Genomic DNA, 19,343 nt, shown 5'->3' on the forward strand with positions numbered 1-19,343 from the left:
GAATAATTTATTTAAATTTTATCTTAAATTAGGTCAGATACTTATATTTAAATTTTATTTTATATCGCAAATATTGTATTTTTTATGTTGAAATAGAAGTAAAGAATAGCGCGATTTTTTTTATATATTTTATTAATTTGATTATTAAAAAATGTTTACTTTTAGATTAATTTTTTTTTTTTTGTCAAGTAACGAAATTGAATTTATTGCGCCTTTTTTGTCGTTAATGTAGTTAGCTTTTTAAGAAGTTCGCGCTACTCATCATTTCTGTTTACTTACTTTTTTTTCTTGCCGTCAGATGTCATCAATAGTGGTGGCACCTGAAAAAAACATGGCGGCCCCCATGACGAATGTTCTACTATCGTTACCCCTTAAATGGGAAATGTAACTTGACTTCGGCATGGTTCAATTTGGTAATTAAGAGCTTATTTTTGTAAGATATTATTTTTTAGTCCAAGAACTAAAAATCAAGGGGGCGATCGCGAAAAAAAAATCAACTTGGGAAATAACGGACACCCTAATAACCAGTGTAGAAGTCGTGAGGTAGGATCTTTAATTCTGTGAGCCCAAACTAGAGGTCTGTGATCAGTAACTAAATAGAACTTTCCACATATAAATAGGGTCTATAATGTTTTACTGCAAATACAATTGCAAACAACTCCTTTTCAATTACGGAATAGTTTAACTCTGCCCCTTTCAAGAGTTTTGAGGCATAGGCAACAGGAAGATTCTTTCCAACTTCCCCTTGACTGAGGACAGCACCGAGAGCATAGAAAGATGCGTCGGTAGTTACGATAAAAGGCTTTGTGAAATCGGGAAACTTGAGAATGGGTTCTTCGCACAATAAATATCTGAGGTTTTCAAAGGCCTTTTGTCTTTCATCGGACCAACGAAAAGGTTGCCCTTTCTTCAATAATTGAGTAAGAGGGCGGGATATTGATGCAAAATTAGGTATGAACCGGCGATAGTAGCCTGTTAAACCCAAAAACTCTTTTATTTTCTTAGCAGTACCCAGTAAACACGTTTACGTCAATGTGACGTCAAAATGACATTGGGCTATGTCAGGATTTACGTAAGATACAAGTCACGAATGAGTCATATGTGACTCATTATTTCACACTTCTTGACGTAAGATTCTGACGTAAAAATATGACGTAGTCATGACGTCAGTATTATATCTCAATGACATTTATGACGTCAATATGACATACCTGTGATGTCTATATCATGATAATGATCTCATTATGACGTAAAAGTGATGTAAGTGATGTAAAAATTATACCTCAGAAAAAATATTTAAAAAAAAATTTCTCAAAAATAAAAAGATGGCAATTTTGAAATTAATTATAGTGTTGTGGACTTATTACAAAGTTTAAAACACTAGTTATATGTTGATACTTGATGAAAAAATCCTGAAATATGCTGGGCTCGAACTTGGGTCCTCACGTATCGGAGTCTGGAACGCTGCTCACTTATCCAAGTAACGGTTCATGTCACGAAGTTAATAACTTATGTGATAAGCCTTACATAACGAAAAATGCTTATTTCATAATTTTTTCTGAGATTAAATGGATTTTAAGAGCTGGAATTGTATAAAATTCAAGTCTAATAATTTATACAATTTCATAAAATTTCATTAAACTCATGAAATTTTATAAAGTTCTATAAAACTTTGTAAAAACTCTTATAAAAGGCTCTCTAGTGAAACTTGTGGTAATTAATAGACAATTTATAAATTTTCATAAGAATTGATTGAATCTTACACTTTCAAAAATTTTCGTCTAAAAGCGGACACAGAGAACTTTCACAAAGTGAAATTTTTTCAGAGTAAACGATGTATCCGTGTCATTTGAATATTTTTTAATACTTATTGATTTCTCAAGACTCGAATTTTTTTTTTATTTAATTTTTTCCGAAAATTTAGTATTTTTCATTTGGATTTTTCTTCTTCAAAATTTCAATTTACAAAATTTAGATTTTTTTTTTTTAATTTCAACTCTTTTAAGTATACCATTTTTTTAATCTATATTTCTTTTTAATTTCAATTTTTTTCGAAATTTGAATTTCTTTAATTTAACATACTAACAACATTATGAAGTCTTGATGTACACAGTAGTAATTTTGCGTCATTGTGTCAAAAATTTTGTGTTAAAATTTTATGTTAAATATTTAACATTTTTATGTTGATTTAACACAATAAATGTTAAATTTACACTTAAAAAAGTTAAATATTTAACACAAAAATTTTTAACACTAAAGTTTTGACGCAATGACGCAAAATTTTTACTGTGTAAAATACTATTAGTCTCGTCAATAACAATCATGGAACTGTTTGAATTATTTCAAATACAATGTTTCATAAGTAGCAGCACTAATGTCAGAAAATTATTTTTCAAGTAATAGTGCAATATTTAAATGACTGACATTTAATTTCTTGACGCGAAATCATAAGAAATTATATGTTTACTGCTTGACGGTTTAAAAATTTAGAGTTCATGCCACATAAATTGAACTCGGTATTTTGTTATCAGTTTCACACCAAATCATTTATACTGAATGAAGTCGAAAATATTTTTACAATGGATAAAAGTACCTAAATTCATGGAAAAATATAAGTGAGAAACATATGCAACGAAAAAAAAGTATTTCTTGCACCAAGAAAATTTTGACGGAGGCCGAAGTTATATTGGAGCAAGAAGTGTTTTAGTGTCAAGAAATTTTGACTTCATTCACGAAATTTTTAGTCATCTCTAATATATTCTTGGTCCAAAGAAATTTACCTTTGAGTCAAGATTTTTTCTGCAGTGTATGGAAACATACAAGCAAAGATACAAAAAGTTTATATCCCACATGTATTTAATTTGTATGTTTTTTTCTTAAAAACGTAAATGAAAAATATTTTGTATGTTATTTGCTAATATGTTAGATATATTCATTAATATTATAAATTATAAATTTTTGTTATTAAGAGCGGACTTAAATTTGCAAGGTACCAGCTTAAATCAGCTGTTTACCTCTTCCTGATTCTTACTAAATTTTAAACCAATTTTCACTAATATTTAGCGATTAATTGTAAATTAGACATCTTGTTAAAGAAGTTTTATATTTGATAAATTTTGATCAATCGATAATATTAAAAAAATACATTCCCCAAATTTTATCAATATTATGGAAAATAATCGTTTGTCACTGATTTAGAAAATGACTTTCAAATTACGTCAGTATTATGTACAATTGTGACAAATTATTGATGTTAAATAATGACTCACAGATGGTATCGGTATTACGTAAGACCGTGACTTGTCACTGATGTAAACACATGATATTAATCTTACGTCAAGATTACGTACAACCGTGACTTGTCACTGATGTAAACGCATGATATTAAACTTACGTCAAGATTACGTACAGCCGTGACTTGTCACTGATGTAAACGCATGATGTTAAACTTACGTCGTTATGACATACAATGATGGCATTAATATTACGTAATATTGTAGTTTATATATTATGTCAGTTGTACGGAATATCTATGTCATTTCCGTTACATCATAGAGAAGTAATAAACTTACATCAGTATGATGTCAAAAATATATCATATATTTTTACATCATAATTGGATCACAAGACAGGTCAATTTTACGTCATATTTACGTAAAATATTGTGACATTCCTATGACTTATAAATGACGTCATATTGAAGTCATGTGTTCACTGGGTAGTAGGGACAGGAAAGTTTTTAACTGAACTTATTTTGCCAGGATCGGGACTCAACCCATCCTGACTAATTATGTGACCTAGGTAAGTGACGCTTGTTTGAAGAAATCGACATTTATCAGTTTGTAACAATAGTCTAGCCGTCTGTAGCCTACCTAACAACTTAATTACTTTTCTTTCATGCTCTTTTAATGAACTAGCGTAAACAACGATATCATCAAGGTAAACAAACAGTTCAATACCTTGTAACCCTGACAATATATTGTCCATTAATCGCTGGAATGTACTAGGGGAGTTCTTCAGCCCAAAAGGCATTCTCTTGAAATGATAGTGACCGTTGGGGGTAGAGAAAGCAGTTTTAATTTTGTTTACTTCATTCATGAGGATCTGATGAAATCCGGAAGCTAAGTCAAATACTGAGAAATATTTAGCACCACCAAGTTGATCTAAAATTTCTACAATATTTGGCAGGGGATACGCATCTCCGGCGGTTTTCTCATTAAGGTGACGAAAATCAATGACAACTGGCCATCTTTTTTCGCCGGATGAACTTGGTTTTTTGCTGACTATCCATACTGGTGAATTATACGGAGAGTTACTTGTTTCTATTATCCCTCCTTCCAACATTTCTTTTACCTGCCTTTGAATTTCCTCTTTATGCACTTGTGGATACCTGTACTGTCTTGTGTTAATTGGTATATCGTCAGTTGTTATAATTTTATGTTTCACGACATTCCTATTAATTTATCCCCAGGCAAATAAAATTGATATGGAAATTTGACAACTATTCTCACTATACTGTTCCTTTCTTCTGTATTTAGTTCGTCAAGATGGAGTGTTTGTATTAGTTTTTTAGTTCTTTCTCGTGTCAAGTCGTCTCGGGCTTTATCTCCTATCTTTTCTTCCTCTTTCTTGTTTTTGTTTAGCCCTTCAGCTTCAATTTCTTCTAAGGTCACAGATGGTAGTTCTATCTTCTTTTCCTCTTCATTACAATTTACTATGAAAATCCAAGCGATCCCGTTCCTATTTTTAACTAAAGCATTTTCAGCATGAACATTTTCTTCCAAGTCAAGTTTTTGTATTACTCCTTCTTGTACCTCTCGATTTTTTATTCTAACTGCAACCTGCATCCTACATCTTGCTGGAATTTTGACATAATGATTTTCCAACGGTATACTGATGTGTTTACGATTTATTTTTAAAGCATTGTCCTTGAAGCAGATGGTGGCCTTGAAAGTTTGAAGAAAGTCTAAGCCTAATATTCCGTCTTGTTTTAGAGGTATATCCGATCCAATAACTTGAAATTTACAACAAATAGAGTTAAAATTAATAAAAACTTGCCCAAGGGTGATGGCTGATCCAGACGTTATTCCTGAAAGTTTATATTTAACACTTTTATCGATTTTTAAGCTCGGTGATAAACAAGATTCTTTGATCAAATTAACGTCTGCGCCTGAGTTTATTAGTAGTCAGTACTTTTGCATTTTCAACAGCTCATCACTGGTAATAGTGATACAGGGTGGCGTAACATGGTTTGATTCGGCAAGTTGTATAGATGCTTCAATTTGAGATGTTGACCGTTCCGTTTCGACTTTATTATTTTGATTTGTACAGTTATTTTGATCGCTGCCGTCAGTAATAGCAGCTTGGTTTGGATTAGAATTATTTGTTGCACCCATAGTATGTTTGTGTCTACAAACAGAAGCTACGTGATTCCTTCTACTGCAAACTGTACAAAACAAATGTGAAGCTCTACATTCCGATTTAATGTGTCCTTGACCTCCACATCGATAGCAAACCATAGATTTCCGGTTGAATTTATGAAATTTTTCGGTATTGTGTGTCCGGGCCATGTGTACGGCAGCAACTGCGGGGTGATTTTTAAAATTCGAGCCTTGATCTGGCTTGTAGTGATTATTATTTCTCTTTCCTCCTTGGTAACCTCTCGTAAAATTAACATGACCTGATACATCATTAATTCCCATACCTTGAGGTCGAGTATTAAAAAGTGAATCCCTCTGTTCCCGTTCCTTTTCTAATTCTAAGGCTAAATCGATCGCTTGTAATAAAGTTAAAGGTTTTTGACTCGCTACCCAAAGTCCTAACTGTCCTCTTAAACCGCGTACAAAACTGTCCCGTGCTCCTTCTCGTGTGCTCGCCAATAACCCGGTTCTTATTTCTCCCGAATGTTTGTCAATAATCACTTCAGAAGTGCCTTGGACAATTTCTTTAATTCTAGTTGCAAAATCTACGATAGATTCGCCTTCATTTTGATGAATATTAGAAAGAAGTGATTGCCACTGAGACAATGTGCGCCTTGGCGCTAAAGCAATTTTGAGGTTGTTCAGAACTTCTTCAAAAGTTAATTCTGACTCACTCGAAACATATCTGCTAGCTTTGCCTTGAATACGGGACTTTATTAATTGGGTCAAATACAATTTACCAGATGGATGTATCAAGTTTACAGTTTGTTTGCAAAGTTCAATGAAACTATTTACCGGCATATTTTCTCCATTGAAAATAGGAATTAAACTTACTGCATCTTTGATATTCATATAAGCGAGGGTGAAAGGATCATTTGATCTTTGAAGATTATTTGTAGCATAACTGTGTTCATTACTTCTACTAGGTAAAACAGGTGTATTGAGCAATGTAAGATTATGGAAAGTATTAGTAATTGGGATAGAATTATCAAAAGTTGCCGAGGAAAGGCCAGACGTACTTTCAGAATTATTGTTACTAATAGGAGTACTTTCGACTACTTCTTCTGGTACTGTGAGAGGGGTTTCTTCTATAGCAATGATTTTTGTGGAAGGGGTTGAAGTTGACATTTTGGTGCCGTTCATTGAAATGTAAAACCAAAATATTTCTTACTAAATTATTTAAGTTAACTAGAAATTTTATAATTGAAATAAAATATGTATCCAATTATCCTCGGATAAAATGATAATAATTCAAATTTGTCATTAAATGATATTGAGATTGACAGGTATTTTGACAGCTTTTAGTATAATTTATCTTTTATAAAATTTTAATAAAATTTAAGAACAATTTTCTTATGCAGTAGCAAAACTATGATCGCAAATTTTTAAAATAATTTTCAGTATCAACAGTCAGTTAATTTTATCAAATAGTCCCGAAATTTATCAAGCCTCTGTCGATCTCAATGTCATAATAATTGCTACTTTAACAAAATCTTTAACTGACGTTATCTAAGATTATTATTTTAAAAAATCAATAGATTTCATCGCTAGCATATCATATGACTTATAATTATAACTTACAGTTTGCAGATGTGATACAGGCAGAATACTTATAATTATTAAAATTCACTGTCACTCACAAATTGCCCTTTAAAATATAATTTTGCACTTTCACAATTTCACTACACTGATGCCTTGATTTTGACGTCGCAGTTTCCTTGTAGATGACCCTCGGTAGTTGGATTGATTCTTTGAAGATTCCGCTTTTGGCTGGTGAACTGCTTGGAGCGTTGACCTCGTAGATGACTCCGGTGATCCTTGATCCTTGGCTTCGTTGATGACTCCAATGATTTTCGTTTTGTCAACTGACAATTGGCGGGTGAATTTAAATGAGTTGAATTGATTGATTAATTCAACTAGATCCCAAATAGTGTGACAATCCCACCGCTGTCCCCAGTTGTTATGTCCAGCAAGGTCACTAGATTGCTCGTACTGCCTCCTTCTGGACTGAGGTATGAGTTGTAGTCACGCGGGATCTACTTTTTATTTTATTATATTTCACTAATATTTTCACGTCCAAGTACTTAAGATATAATTTAAAATTTTTTACAAGCATTTCCAAGAAACAAAAATAGTTTGAGTGAGGTTTATTTTTTTTTTTAATTTCAAAAATACTTCTCCTTTTTAATAAAATTATTCTTTTAAATTCTCCTAAACAGTAAAAAAATAATTGTTCAGTATTATTTTGTATTTTAAAATAAATTTGCATTGAATTAAAAAAAAAATTTTATAATAACATTCCTGTTTTAAATAACCCGCTGCTTTCCCCTTTGCGCACAAAAGAATGCGCAGAACCGAGCTGGAACCTCAGAGGACAGAGAAAGTGTTATTCTTCTGTCTTTCTTAGTCGGAACAGCTTCCACTTATAGAAACTGTCCATATAGAAGTATTACATATATGGTTTTTGAACAATTTCTTGAATTTTTTCATTCTCAGTCGGAATGTTTAATTTCATCCACTCTTTAGCTGCATCAGGAAAAGTAAAATTTGACTGTTGACATTTATTAATTAATGAACAAACTGGATCAGATAAAACGATGAAATCTTGTAATTTTGTTATTAAAGAATCATCGGAAATCTGATCATTCAAAGTAATCAATTTTTCTTTCTCTTGTTTTTTTTGATTTTGTAAAAGACGGATTGTTTAATTTATTACTGATAATTTTTTGATGTGAAACATCTATAGGCTCACTTGTAAACCGAATTGTTGGCGTGGCGACGCTTGCCGTGGCGACGGGTCGCCACGCTATACTGAGGTATATATATATATATATATTTTATATGTAGTAGAGTGTACGGTGTGGCTTCTCACTCAGTTCGACGTTGTTGTTTACTGTAAGATAATATATAAGAAGGTATTCCAATCCTGCAATGCATGATGGGAAATGTGTCAAGCGGTCGCGCCACCACGAGTGTGTCAGACACACTAACCGGCAACTAAAGTATTTTCATGCTAACTCTCGCAATAATAATAAATTTTATTTAATAAATAATCATTGCATAAAAAAATTATTTTCACCCTCTAACAATAATAATAAATAATCATAATTAAATAAAAACCTTTAAATAACTTTTTTTATTGCATCCGTAAATTCTCCGGTTAAACCGGTTTTTCCTAAACGCAGTTTATGATTTACCTCTCACATCGGTACGTTAAGCTCTATTGTGGCGCCTACACTTTTTGATAACTTTTCATTTACCAAGTCCGGGTTCGAAACTCGGCAATTCTAATTTTTTTTTTTTACAATTATTCTATATTTTTATTATTCCAATAGATTCTCAGGTCTTATACTGAATGTATTATTATTATTTATTAGTAAAAATAATTAGATTAGAGCTCTTCTAATAACAGGTAAGTAATTAGTATGTATACAGTCATTTTAATTTATTGAAACAAGTACTTTTTTTTAAGTTTATTGTGTAAAATATATGAAATTATTATTGATCAAATCAACAAATTCAACGTATTACAATAGAAAATATGATGGACAGTATATATAGATAAAATATATTTATTCCAAGGACTAATATATGTATAAAATATTGTCACCCAGCAAGTAACTTTTAAAAATTGAAAGCCTCAATTTTATTGAGAAAGAAGAATAAATAATGTAGTATAATTAACTTATTTACGGACGGTTTTTGTTGACGTGCGCATATATGCGCTCTTAGAGCTGAAGACTGCAACATTGGGATTATCAGGTTGCACTGTAATGTCTTTTGCGAGAACATGGAGTCGCAATGAGATAAATTTTCCGAGTATTTTGTCGCGAATACCATGACATTTTGGGAAGACTAATGATTGATCGGCAGTTTCCAGGACACTCTTCATTACTTTTTCATGCACAGATTGCAAATGGAGAGGAGATTTTCTGTAAGTAGCAAAAACTTCTTCCGCAGTCTTCAAAAGTGTATATACTGCCTCTGTCGGATGTTTCAAGTTTCCTCGATTTATTGCATCCGTCCAAGCCGTACTTGCGTTAGGCAAAGGAACTGAAGAGATTATTGCTGCCTCACAATCATTACAACCGTTCGCACAAGTAAACACTGCCCAACCACAAAGGTAATAAAGCCCATAGTTTTGTATTTCGGATAATTTACAATTTACCGGAATTTTAAGGAAATTTTATGAATCATCATTAGTAGTTTGGAGTTCAGTTTTTTTTTGCTTGAGAAATTCAATGTAGTACGGCTCATCATCGTATTAATATGATACAGACACAGGGACACGTAAATACTGAGCCACTGCAATCAAGCGCATTCGGTAGCGTAATATTGGCGAAGTTTAGGGTGAATATCACCACCAGCTCGAACCTGAGAAAATAAATTTTCTCCAGAACTAGAAGTCTGACGCCCCGTAAGAAGGTACTCCAATTTTTTTGTCAGAACTAGATCTTCTCGTAATTTTAACGCAGTAGTAGTAGCCAGAATGATGCTCCGTTGTATCGGTTTCCATCTATTATCAGAGCTAATTTGTAGTTCTCTGATAATCTCAATAAAGCTCTGCAGAAACTCTACTCGTTCTAACGATGCGCCATAAGTTCCGTGAGTTACTTTTGTGCCGACAAATCATGAACTCATACCACTGACTACATAATAAAATAAACCACCCAGTGGTCATAGCTGTTTGCGGAAGAAGACCAGTTTGCGCCGCTAGAATTAATGCATGTCCCATTTCATAGCTAAAAATTTTTCTAGCCAGTCCAACGTGCATTTTATCGAACTGTGGTGGGTCTAAAATAGCAGTGGTGAGACCTTTTACTAGAACAGGCCCACCAAGTGATTGGTACTCTACAAGCTGTCGAACGTGGGTAATATTAACAAAAATGGGAAAAATTTTTTGAATTTAGAAAAATGTACTGAAACGAAGAGTATTATCTTAGATTAAAAATTTTTTCTCTTCACTCAGAAAAATTATTCTTTTCCAAATAGATTTCTTTTTTGGTTCAAGATTTTTTTTCGTCAGGCAAGTTACTTTTTTTTATCATGGTGGTAAATACCTCACACAAACGAGAATTCTCAGTAATGGGTTTTGAAATTTTACAAGCAGATGCCCATTTACTTCTCATCTCAACTGAACGAGAAAACCTCAGCATTTTAAAACCCTTTTCACTGCTGTTATGACAGTCAGGAAAGCTACATCCACCCATGATCTGCGTTAATAAATATTAGTTTAGATATTGTTACATACAATAAAAAGTTATCCAAATGCAGATTTATTATAAATAAATATCCATACTTACTTAATTTAGCTCTTCAATACACACTCTCAACAACAAAACGTTAAGAAAAAACAAATTGACATTATTTTTAAACAAATGACAATCGCGAAATTCTATACTACTTGTATCTATCAAATAAATTAAAAATTTTCATTTGACTATACACATACATAAATAAATATTTTTAAGAATAAATAATTGTCATTATAATTTCTATAAAAATATAAATTAATTAATTAGGATAAGAAATAATTTGCAATTAATAAGTACAATCAGATACCTCATAAGGGTAACGTTGAATTCGAAATTTCCCACCAGTAGCATTTGAATTGTGAAAAATTTTATTGTTAATATAACCCGATATTGTTCATTATATTTATTATAACATTTTGATAAAAATTTCAATAAATTAAAATGACTGTGTACATACTAATTACTTACCTGTTATTAGACGAGCTCTAATCTAATTATTTTTACTAATAATTAATAAATAATAATAATACATTCAGTATAAGACCTGACAATCTATTGGAATAGTAAAAATTATAATAAAACTATAGAATAATTGTAAAAAAAAAAAAAAAAAAAAAAAAATTTAGAATTGCCGAGTTTTGAACCCGGACTTGGTAAATGTAAAATTATCAAAAAATAGAGGCACCACAATAGAACTTAACGTAGTGGTGTAAGAGGTAAATTATAAACTGCGTTTAGGAAAAACCGGAGAATTTACGGATGCAATAAAAAAGCTATTCAAAGGTTTTTGAAGTGAAACTTTTTTACGGAGGGTAAAATTGAACGATTTGAGGCGGAAAAGGGGAAGTAGCGCTAGAGGAGAAGCATTGAGTGAAAGTTTAGAGTAGGCGAGTGGGGGAATCGCTTGTATAGCAAGCCGAGCAAGCCTTATATATTTTAAAGAGTGGGGAGAGTTAAGGAGAGTCAAGTAGAGTGGACGAGTGCAGTGCGCGTGCGTCGTAAGTCCACCACGTTACTTATATATATATATATATATATATATATATATATATATATATATATATATATATATAATGTGTGTATATATTATATGTATATGCGTATATCAGCTATATGTATATGTGTATATCAACTGTCGCAAACCGTTCTTATTTAAAACGTTTTAGTACAGATATATGCATAAATTAATACGTAAATAGCCTGGTTTGTCAATTTATAGTTTGAATATTCAAAGTTTACAAGCCCATAACAATGACATTATCGACAAAGTAGCTGCTAATTCAAATATTCTACTTTTGTCTGAAACGTGGACTCATAATGATGAAGACATTTCCATTCCTAATTTTAATTGTGTAGTTAAATATAAACGCCCTAATATAAGATCTGGAGGTGGAGCTATTTATCAAAATGATAACGATACAACACACATTGTAACACCATCAATGGACATTTCAGTACATAATATACAGGAACTTGGAGTACAACTCAGTGCTGTAGGAGAAATTTGTGCCGCTGAATGTACAACGGAAAATGGCCAGTCAATTTTACTAGTATCAATTTATATATCACCGAATAAGTATATCACAGACATAATAAAATTTATTCATCGTGCACTACTACCATTTTCGGCTGCTGTTGCGGAAGAACTTAATCAATATTTAGAAAAAAAACCTATAATCCTTAGTGGAGATTTTAACGTAAATTTTTCATCGGAGTCATCGGCCGTTTTGGTTGATTTTTTAAAGACCAAATTTGATTTAGCGATAAATAATAATCCAAATGAACCAACGACAAAACATGGGACAACAATAGATGCGGTTTTTTCGAGATACTTAAATAGAATACAGACAAAAATATTTATTTCACATTTTAGCTATCACAAGCCGCTGATAACATTTGTTGATAATTCAAGTAATAATAAAGAATAAATAAGATGATTATTCTAAAAAATAAAAAGGAAAAATAAAACTTACATTTGTTGTAAACATAATATTCTTAGAATTAAATTCATTTAAATTTTAATTAAAAAATGTGTAATTGTTTTAATTCTTAAAAACCGAATAATTAATCCAATAAATTTATTTTGTTTGAGAATAAATGAAATGCTATAATATATATTTATATATATTGATCTGTTTATTTATTTAAAGCGGCTTAAAAAAGTTTCACTTCTATTGTGACCTTATGTCTGTGAGGCTCACTCATTTTTTATTTAATTATTATTATTTATTATTATTGTTAGAGGGTGAAAATAATTTTTTTATGCAATGATTATTTATTACATAAAATTTATTATTATTGCGAGAGTTAGCATGAAAATACTTTAGTTGCCGGTTAGTGTGTCTGACACACTCGTGGTGGCGCGACCGATTGACACATTTCCCATCATGCATTGCAGGATTGGAATACCTTCTTATATATTATCTCAGTTTACTACGGTACACATAACCTGCGTTTTATTTAATTTTGATGTGAAACATTTTTATTTTAATTTTTGACAATAAAATATGTGTGATAGTGATAACTCAGAAGATCAAAGTGATCAACCTTGTGCAAAGAAAGTGAAACTACACTATGGCATACTACCAAGTCATCAGTAAGTAGATCGTATTTTTCAAGTGTCCATAAATGTAATTATTATATTTTTATATTTAATTATATAAATTATATTAAGATTAATAATTATATAAATTATATTAATATTATCTTCAATTAATTATTTTTTTATTATTCATGAAGGAATTAATATGGAAAAATTTATTAATAAAATTTATATTTGCAAATCTTCTAATGGCGCTAATCAAAGCTAATGGCGCCGTTGGAAACCTTATTCATATCGAACAAAACGAAGAAAATCAAGTTACTCGCATATGGCTAGTTTTTCCAGATAAAAACACTGGTACAGTGGCTAGAAGAAAAGTCGCTGCCTTTGTTGCAGAACATAATATCGATAAACGTGCTGTGCCTATTGTGCGTCGAACTTCAACAATATCACTCAATAATAATAAAACTATTGTGGGAAAAAGAAATCATTTTCCATTGATATCAGGATGTGCTATGACTATTCATAAGTTTCAAGGAGGTACTTATGACGAGGTGGTGTATGAGTATAGTAAAAGTCATAGTATTCCATTACTTTACGTAGCTTTAACACGAGTAACAAGTGCTGAAGGGTTGTTTATATGTAACAGTACGGATGATTTAAGATTTTATCATGGAAGGAGAGTTGATCCATCAGTTTCCAGCTTACAGCACGAATTTGAAAGATTATCTTTAAACAGACTTACTACATTGCAAGGATTGATCACTGATTTTATGAACTCCAGAAATAAATTAACCATATACACTTTAAACTGTCAAAGTCTCAGAAAATATGCTGCTGATTTACAAGATTCTATTTGCAGAAATAGTAACTTTTTGTTACTAACTGAAACATGGTGTCCTGCAAACGAAGCAGTTGACTTATGTAACTTTCATTGTATTGCAAAATTTAAACGACAAAATGTTAGAGCCGCTGGAGTTCAAAATGCTACAGAAGTTCATGTTTCCCAAACATCTATTGGTGATATGTGTGCTTCACATGTTAAACTAGAAGACGGAAGTGAATTAATTATGATTGTAGTAAACATTTCACCTAATAACAAAATGGATCATATAATTTCATTTTTACATGAAAGGTTATTTCCTTATAGTCAAAGAGGTTCAATAATTTTTAAAACGAATTAACATAAACTACCATTAATTTTAGCTGGAGATTTTAATGTAAATTTTGCAAGAGCTGAATCAATGCCATTAATGACATTTCTTCAAAAAGAATTTCAATTGCAAATCAACAACAATCCAAGAGAATCTACTACCAAATATGGAACAACAATAGATGCTGTATTTGTGGGATATCTTGATAATGTTTCATCCAATACTTTTGTAACGTACTTTAGTTATCATCGACCAATCGTCACAGTAATACCAGCAGAGGAAACATCGAATATAACTATTACTGAAGTCACAGATGAAAATATTTAAATTGTGGCCACTTGATATTAATATCGAATTTTTATATCACATGTAAATAAATGTTTATTAAATAAAGTTACCATTTTCTGTAAGAAATTCGTAATACTTCATTTTTTCATTAGGCTATATTTAATTCCTGTAATAATATTATCTTTTATGCATATTACTTGTACACACACGATGTTTCACATCTGCCAGGCGTCCCATGACGGCTCACATTTTTTTTTCATTATATCTAAATTTTTTAAGCAACACCGAAACGCATCACGATAACTGCACCAACGAGTTTTGCAAGCCAATTTAATTTTTGTTCCTCCGTTTTCTATTATCTCTCGTTCTAAATTAGAAACTTTGAATGTACGTAAAATGGTATTTATAGATTCTGCAAATGATTTATCAATAAGGTCCTTGGCAAGTAAATTTCCATGATGACTGCTGCATCCTGCATGCCATAAATTTACAGCTTTACCCATTTGCTGTCATAACTGAAGCGTTATCAGAAACTACGGCATAAATGGTTTTATTATAATTTGTTTTGGCTATTTCGACAGCTTCTTCTATAACTTTAGTTAATTGTTGTGTATCTTCAGATAACAATGTGAAATCCCAAGAGTTTAAAAAAAAACTTGGTTCATTTGCTGTATGAATAATACATACAACATTTTTAGTATTTGCAACCGAATTTTTCCAACCATCTATCACTATTACTCCTTCTGACTGATCCATTTTTGTGTGTTTATTTGAAATTTTGCTGTGTAATTTATTTAACAACGTATTGGAGAGAGTTTTTCTGCATGGCAGATGATAGTTCGGATTTAACGACTTAACAAACTCTTTAAACGGAATTGATTCAACAATACTAAACAGGAGATTGCATCCTACGAAAAATTTCACAAGTTTTTCATCAATAGTTGATAAATCACTCCTACTATTTGATGAAATGCTTGAAGTCGCTTTAGATTGATTATCAAATAAAATATCAGCTGACCTTTCTTCAGAGGATCTACTTAGCACCTATAGAAATGTAAAGAAAAATTTACTCAAAATAAAAAAAAAATTTGTTTTTTTGAAAATATTCACTGAGAAAAAAAATACTTTTACTCAATTAACAATTTCTTGGTTCAAGAAATTCGATGAGATCAAATATTCTATTATTTTCAATTACTAATTTCTGAAGAGAAGAGCATCAATATTTATCTTTGGATAATAGATAAACAAGAGAATAGGTTTATTTAAATTGAGTAAAAATTATTTCAATTAATGTAACAAGTTCTTGAGCTAAGAATATATATTCTCGAAAATTTTCTTAATAAAAGTATTTATTATACCTTAGTTTTTCCCGAGAGATCAGTAGTTTTGGCACCACGTCTATTTCTGAAATAAGTGAAGAAAATACAAAATTAATTATCAAAAAATGACTAAAAATTTTTTTTTTAATTCAATGAAAATATAAATATTTATTAAATAACTATTTACCGATGACTTTGTAATCGAATTTGTGCAGTATTTTTTAACTTATAATTGCACTTTAAACATTGAGCAATATTTTTACCATTTAACTTTTCAATCACAAAATCATTTTCTTTAAAAATGATTGATAAATTTTTTTTTTTAATGCACTTAATTTTGAGGTAAAATTAAAAGTTTAGAATAGTTATTGCGAAAATTGTTGAAAGACGCTTAGAATTTTAAAAATGTACAATGTCCAATGATAACCACCAGGTGGCATACTAATCGACGTATAATACCGGACGAATTTAAGTATTTTACGTTGTTTACGTAAAATACATAGGAAACTGCTCGTTACGCGTAACTGCTCACCCCTGCCCGTGAGTGTTGTGATGTAGCAGCACATGCCGCCATCTACATAGGATATAAATTAGCGGTTTATTTAAATTCAAATCAGACAAATAATTGATTAATAATATAATTATAAGAATAATTATTTGTAGAAAAATAATAAGAATAATATTAAGAACATCGAACATAGAATAATATTAACAAAGAAAATAAAACATATGGAATACTTAAATATAGAATGGTCACTCGAGAGGAAAATAAAATATAATATCTCGAGAAAAGCTATAAAAAGGAGAAACTAAAATCTTAAATAACAAATACATCTTTGTTTCTTAGAGACTCTAGCAAAATACTACAATTTACGACTTTGAATAAAGGACTTTATTATCCTAGGCTAAACTAAATATTCCCTTTTTTATGGCTTTTCTTCTAACCAGGCAACGACTACGACGCCGTGTGTTAAACACATGGTTAGTTTCACTTTTCCGAGAGAAAATTAAGCGAAGGCGTCACTTTTACTTTTGAGTCCCACTCTTGAAGAAATCGACCAATTAGAAATCATTCTTATAATAAATCCAACCCTAAAGCTAAAATCTCCCCTCTAAAATAAGTCATTAACTCGATGTAAAACTTAGGAAAATTAAGATATAGCAGTAAGCAAGTAACTCCTGTATATGAAACATCTTACAATATATCCCATATAACTTTCATATAAAATCTCATCATCCACAGATTCGGTAGAATCTGGCGCCAAGTTCCGTTCAAATCCGTTGTAAACGGAACGCCAGACTACCGACTGTGTTTACTGTAAGCAGAACGGTATTTCGGGGTTGCAAAATTTTATTTAATTATATGGTTCTCCTTTTTCCAAAATAATATATTATAAAAGTAATTTATACTTTATTTTACTGATATTAATTAATTATAATCAATTATAACACTTAATTCACTTAAAATTATTAAATTTTATCAGTACAAACTATAGTAAGCCCAGAAATTTCGATCCTGACTTTTTTTCGATGGGGAATATCAGCGCCACAGACTAGATAAAATAAAAATGTGTAGTAATCCTTCCTATAGACACGCAACTACAGTAAAAAGTGATTCATAGCTTGCATCTATAGCCGCCAGGGTGCACTGGAATTACATCTACATAAACTGTAGCTTTAAGGGGATAGTTTGCAGTAAAAAATGCAGTCAACACGAGATTTAAGTTGTTATCAATTGTAAATTTTCATTATAATTACAAAAATACTAAAATCCGAACAAAACAGTTTCACTGTAAAAAGTCGCACCAAGTCCACGTTCATAAGACTATTAGGAAAAAATTTTTTTTCTTTACAAAAAGATACAAAATAAAAAATTAAAAATCCGAGTAACCGATATGATTGTTTATGATTTTCGGAAATTAAAAATTTTTTTGTAAATTTAAAAATTAAAAATTTTAGAACGTACTTGGTGTGCGTCATTGTGTATTTCAATTTTTTTAAAGTCCTAGTAAATAGATTTTACGAATTTCATTAAAAGTAAAATATTTTGCAACCGCGCACACTAAATACGTTCTAAAATTTTTTTTTTAATTTTTAAATTTACAATAAAATTTTTTTTAATTTCCGAAAATCATAAACAATCATATCGGTTACTCGGATTTTTTAATTTTTTTATTTTGTATCTTTTTGTAAAGAAAAAAAAAATTTTTTTTCCTAATAGTCTTATGAACGTGGACTTGGTGCGACTTTTTTACAGTGAAACTGTTTTTGTTCGGATTCATAATACCGAATGCCAAATCCTCATCCTAACTAGTATAATTAATAATAATATTAATTATTATTCACGAAAGTCCGTAACAGGAATACTTTCGTATTCTTTAGCGAATTTTAAAGAGCCCGCCGATCTGAGCCGAATCTAACTATAATATTGAGACATCTACAGCAGTAAAAACTTACTAAACATCGGATCAGATCATAACAGTGTAAGAGGTGGCTGTTGCTGTTATTGCTGTTGTTGATAATTTATGAAAGTGTAGGCGTTTTTTAATTTCTTTTTACGTTGATCCGAAATTTATTAAGAACCGATAAATAAATTAGAAAACCGCAAAATTTGCACCTGTTACGGGATTAAGATATTCAAAAAACAAAATATATCAAAATTTTGTTGTTTTTTTTTTTTATTTATTAATTACCCTTCAATTGCACGCCTCATAGCGCGAAGCGCGTGAGGTTGTGTGCTTTATACTCGACTCTTTGAAGACTATCTTGTTTATCGGTATAAAAATCAAACTTGTTCTGATAAATTTTTATTTCCATGTAGTTGATTTCCTTTAACAAGTCACAAATTTTCATTAATTAAAAAATTATCATTTCATTTTACCAACTTCTCAATTTATCAATGATTTGAGTGATACTATGATTACATAATTTTCAGAATCAAACATAAAAAACTCTTTTGTTGAAAAATAATAAATTTTTATACATTTCTAAAATCTAATGATTTATTTGAATCAAATGATTCGTGGTTATTAAATTTATAAAGTTCAAATATTTTTCTATAAAACAGCCGTTATAATGTAATTAGAATTCATAACAGTTAAATTATGTAATAAATTGATAAATCGATTTATTTATTTAACTAGCTAAGTAAGTTATACTTTTAAAATTAAAAATTTTGTGACTGAATTTCATAATTAAACAATCCCTCATTTTTTTTTCTTCGAGTCTTAAAACTAGAACAATTTAAAAAACAAAAATTGGAGAATGCCATTTTTTTTTTTTTTTTTTTTTTTTCATTATTTACATATTGAAAATTTTTCTTTTACATTTCTTAAGCTTAAAAATAATATGTGTACTGTGACGGG

At 30.5% G+C, this 19,343-nt stretch overlaps 1 protein-coding gene across 1 annotated transcript; it reads left to right on the forward strand.

Moving 5' to 3' along the window:
* Window positions 1-13,448: 13,448 nt before the first annotated feature.
* LOC123270963 lies at window positions 13,449-14,759 on the forward strand. The gene is made up of 2 exons (XM_044737147.1): window positions 13,449-14,352; window positions 14,424-14,759. Exons 1-2 carry the CDS (start codon window positions 13,466-13,468, stop codon window positions 14,434-14,436), a joined length of 900 nt encoding a protein of 299 aa, XP_044593082.1. The 5' UTR covers window positions 13,449-13,465; the 3' UTR covers window positions 14,437-14,759.
* The last annotated feature ends 4,584 nt before the right edge of the window (window positions 14,760-19,343 follow it).

The sequence above is a fragment of the Cotesia glomerata genome, linkage group LG8 (genome assembly GCF_020080835.1).
Source record: "Cotesia glomerata isolate CgM1 linkage group LG8, MPM_Cglom_v2.3, whole genome shotgun sequence".
Lineage (NCBI taxonomy): Eukaryota > Metazoa > Arthropoda > Insecta > Hymenoptera > Braconidae > Cotesia > Cotesia glomerata.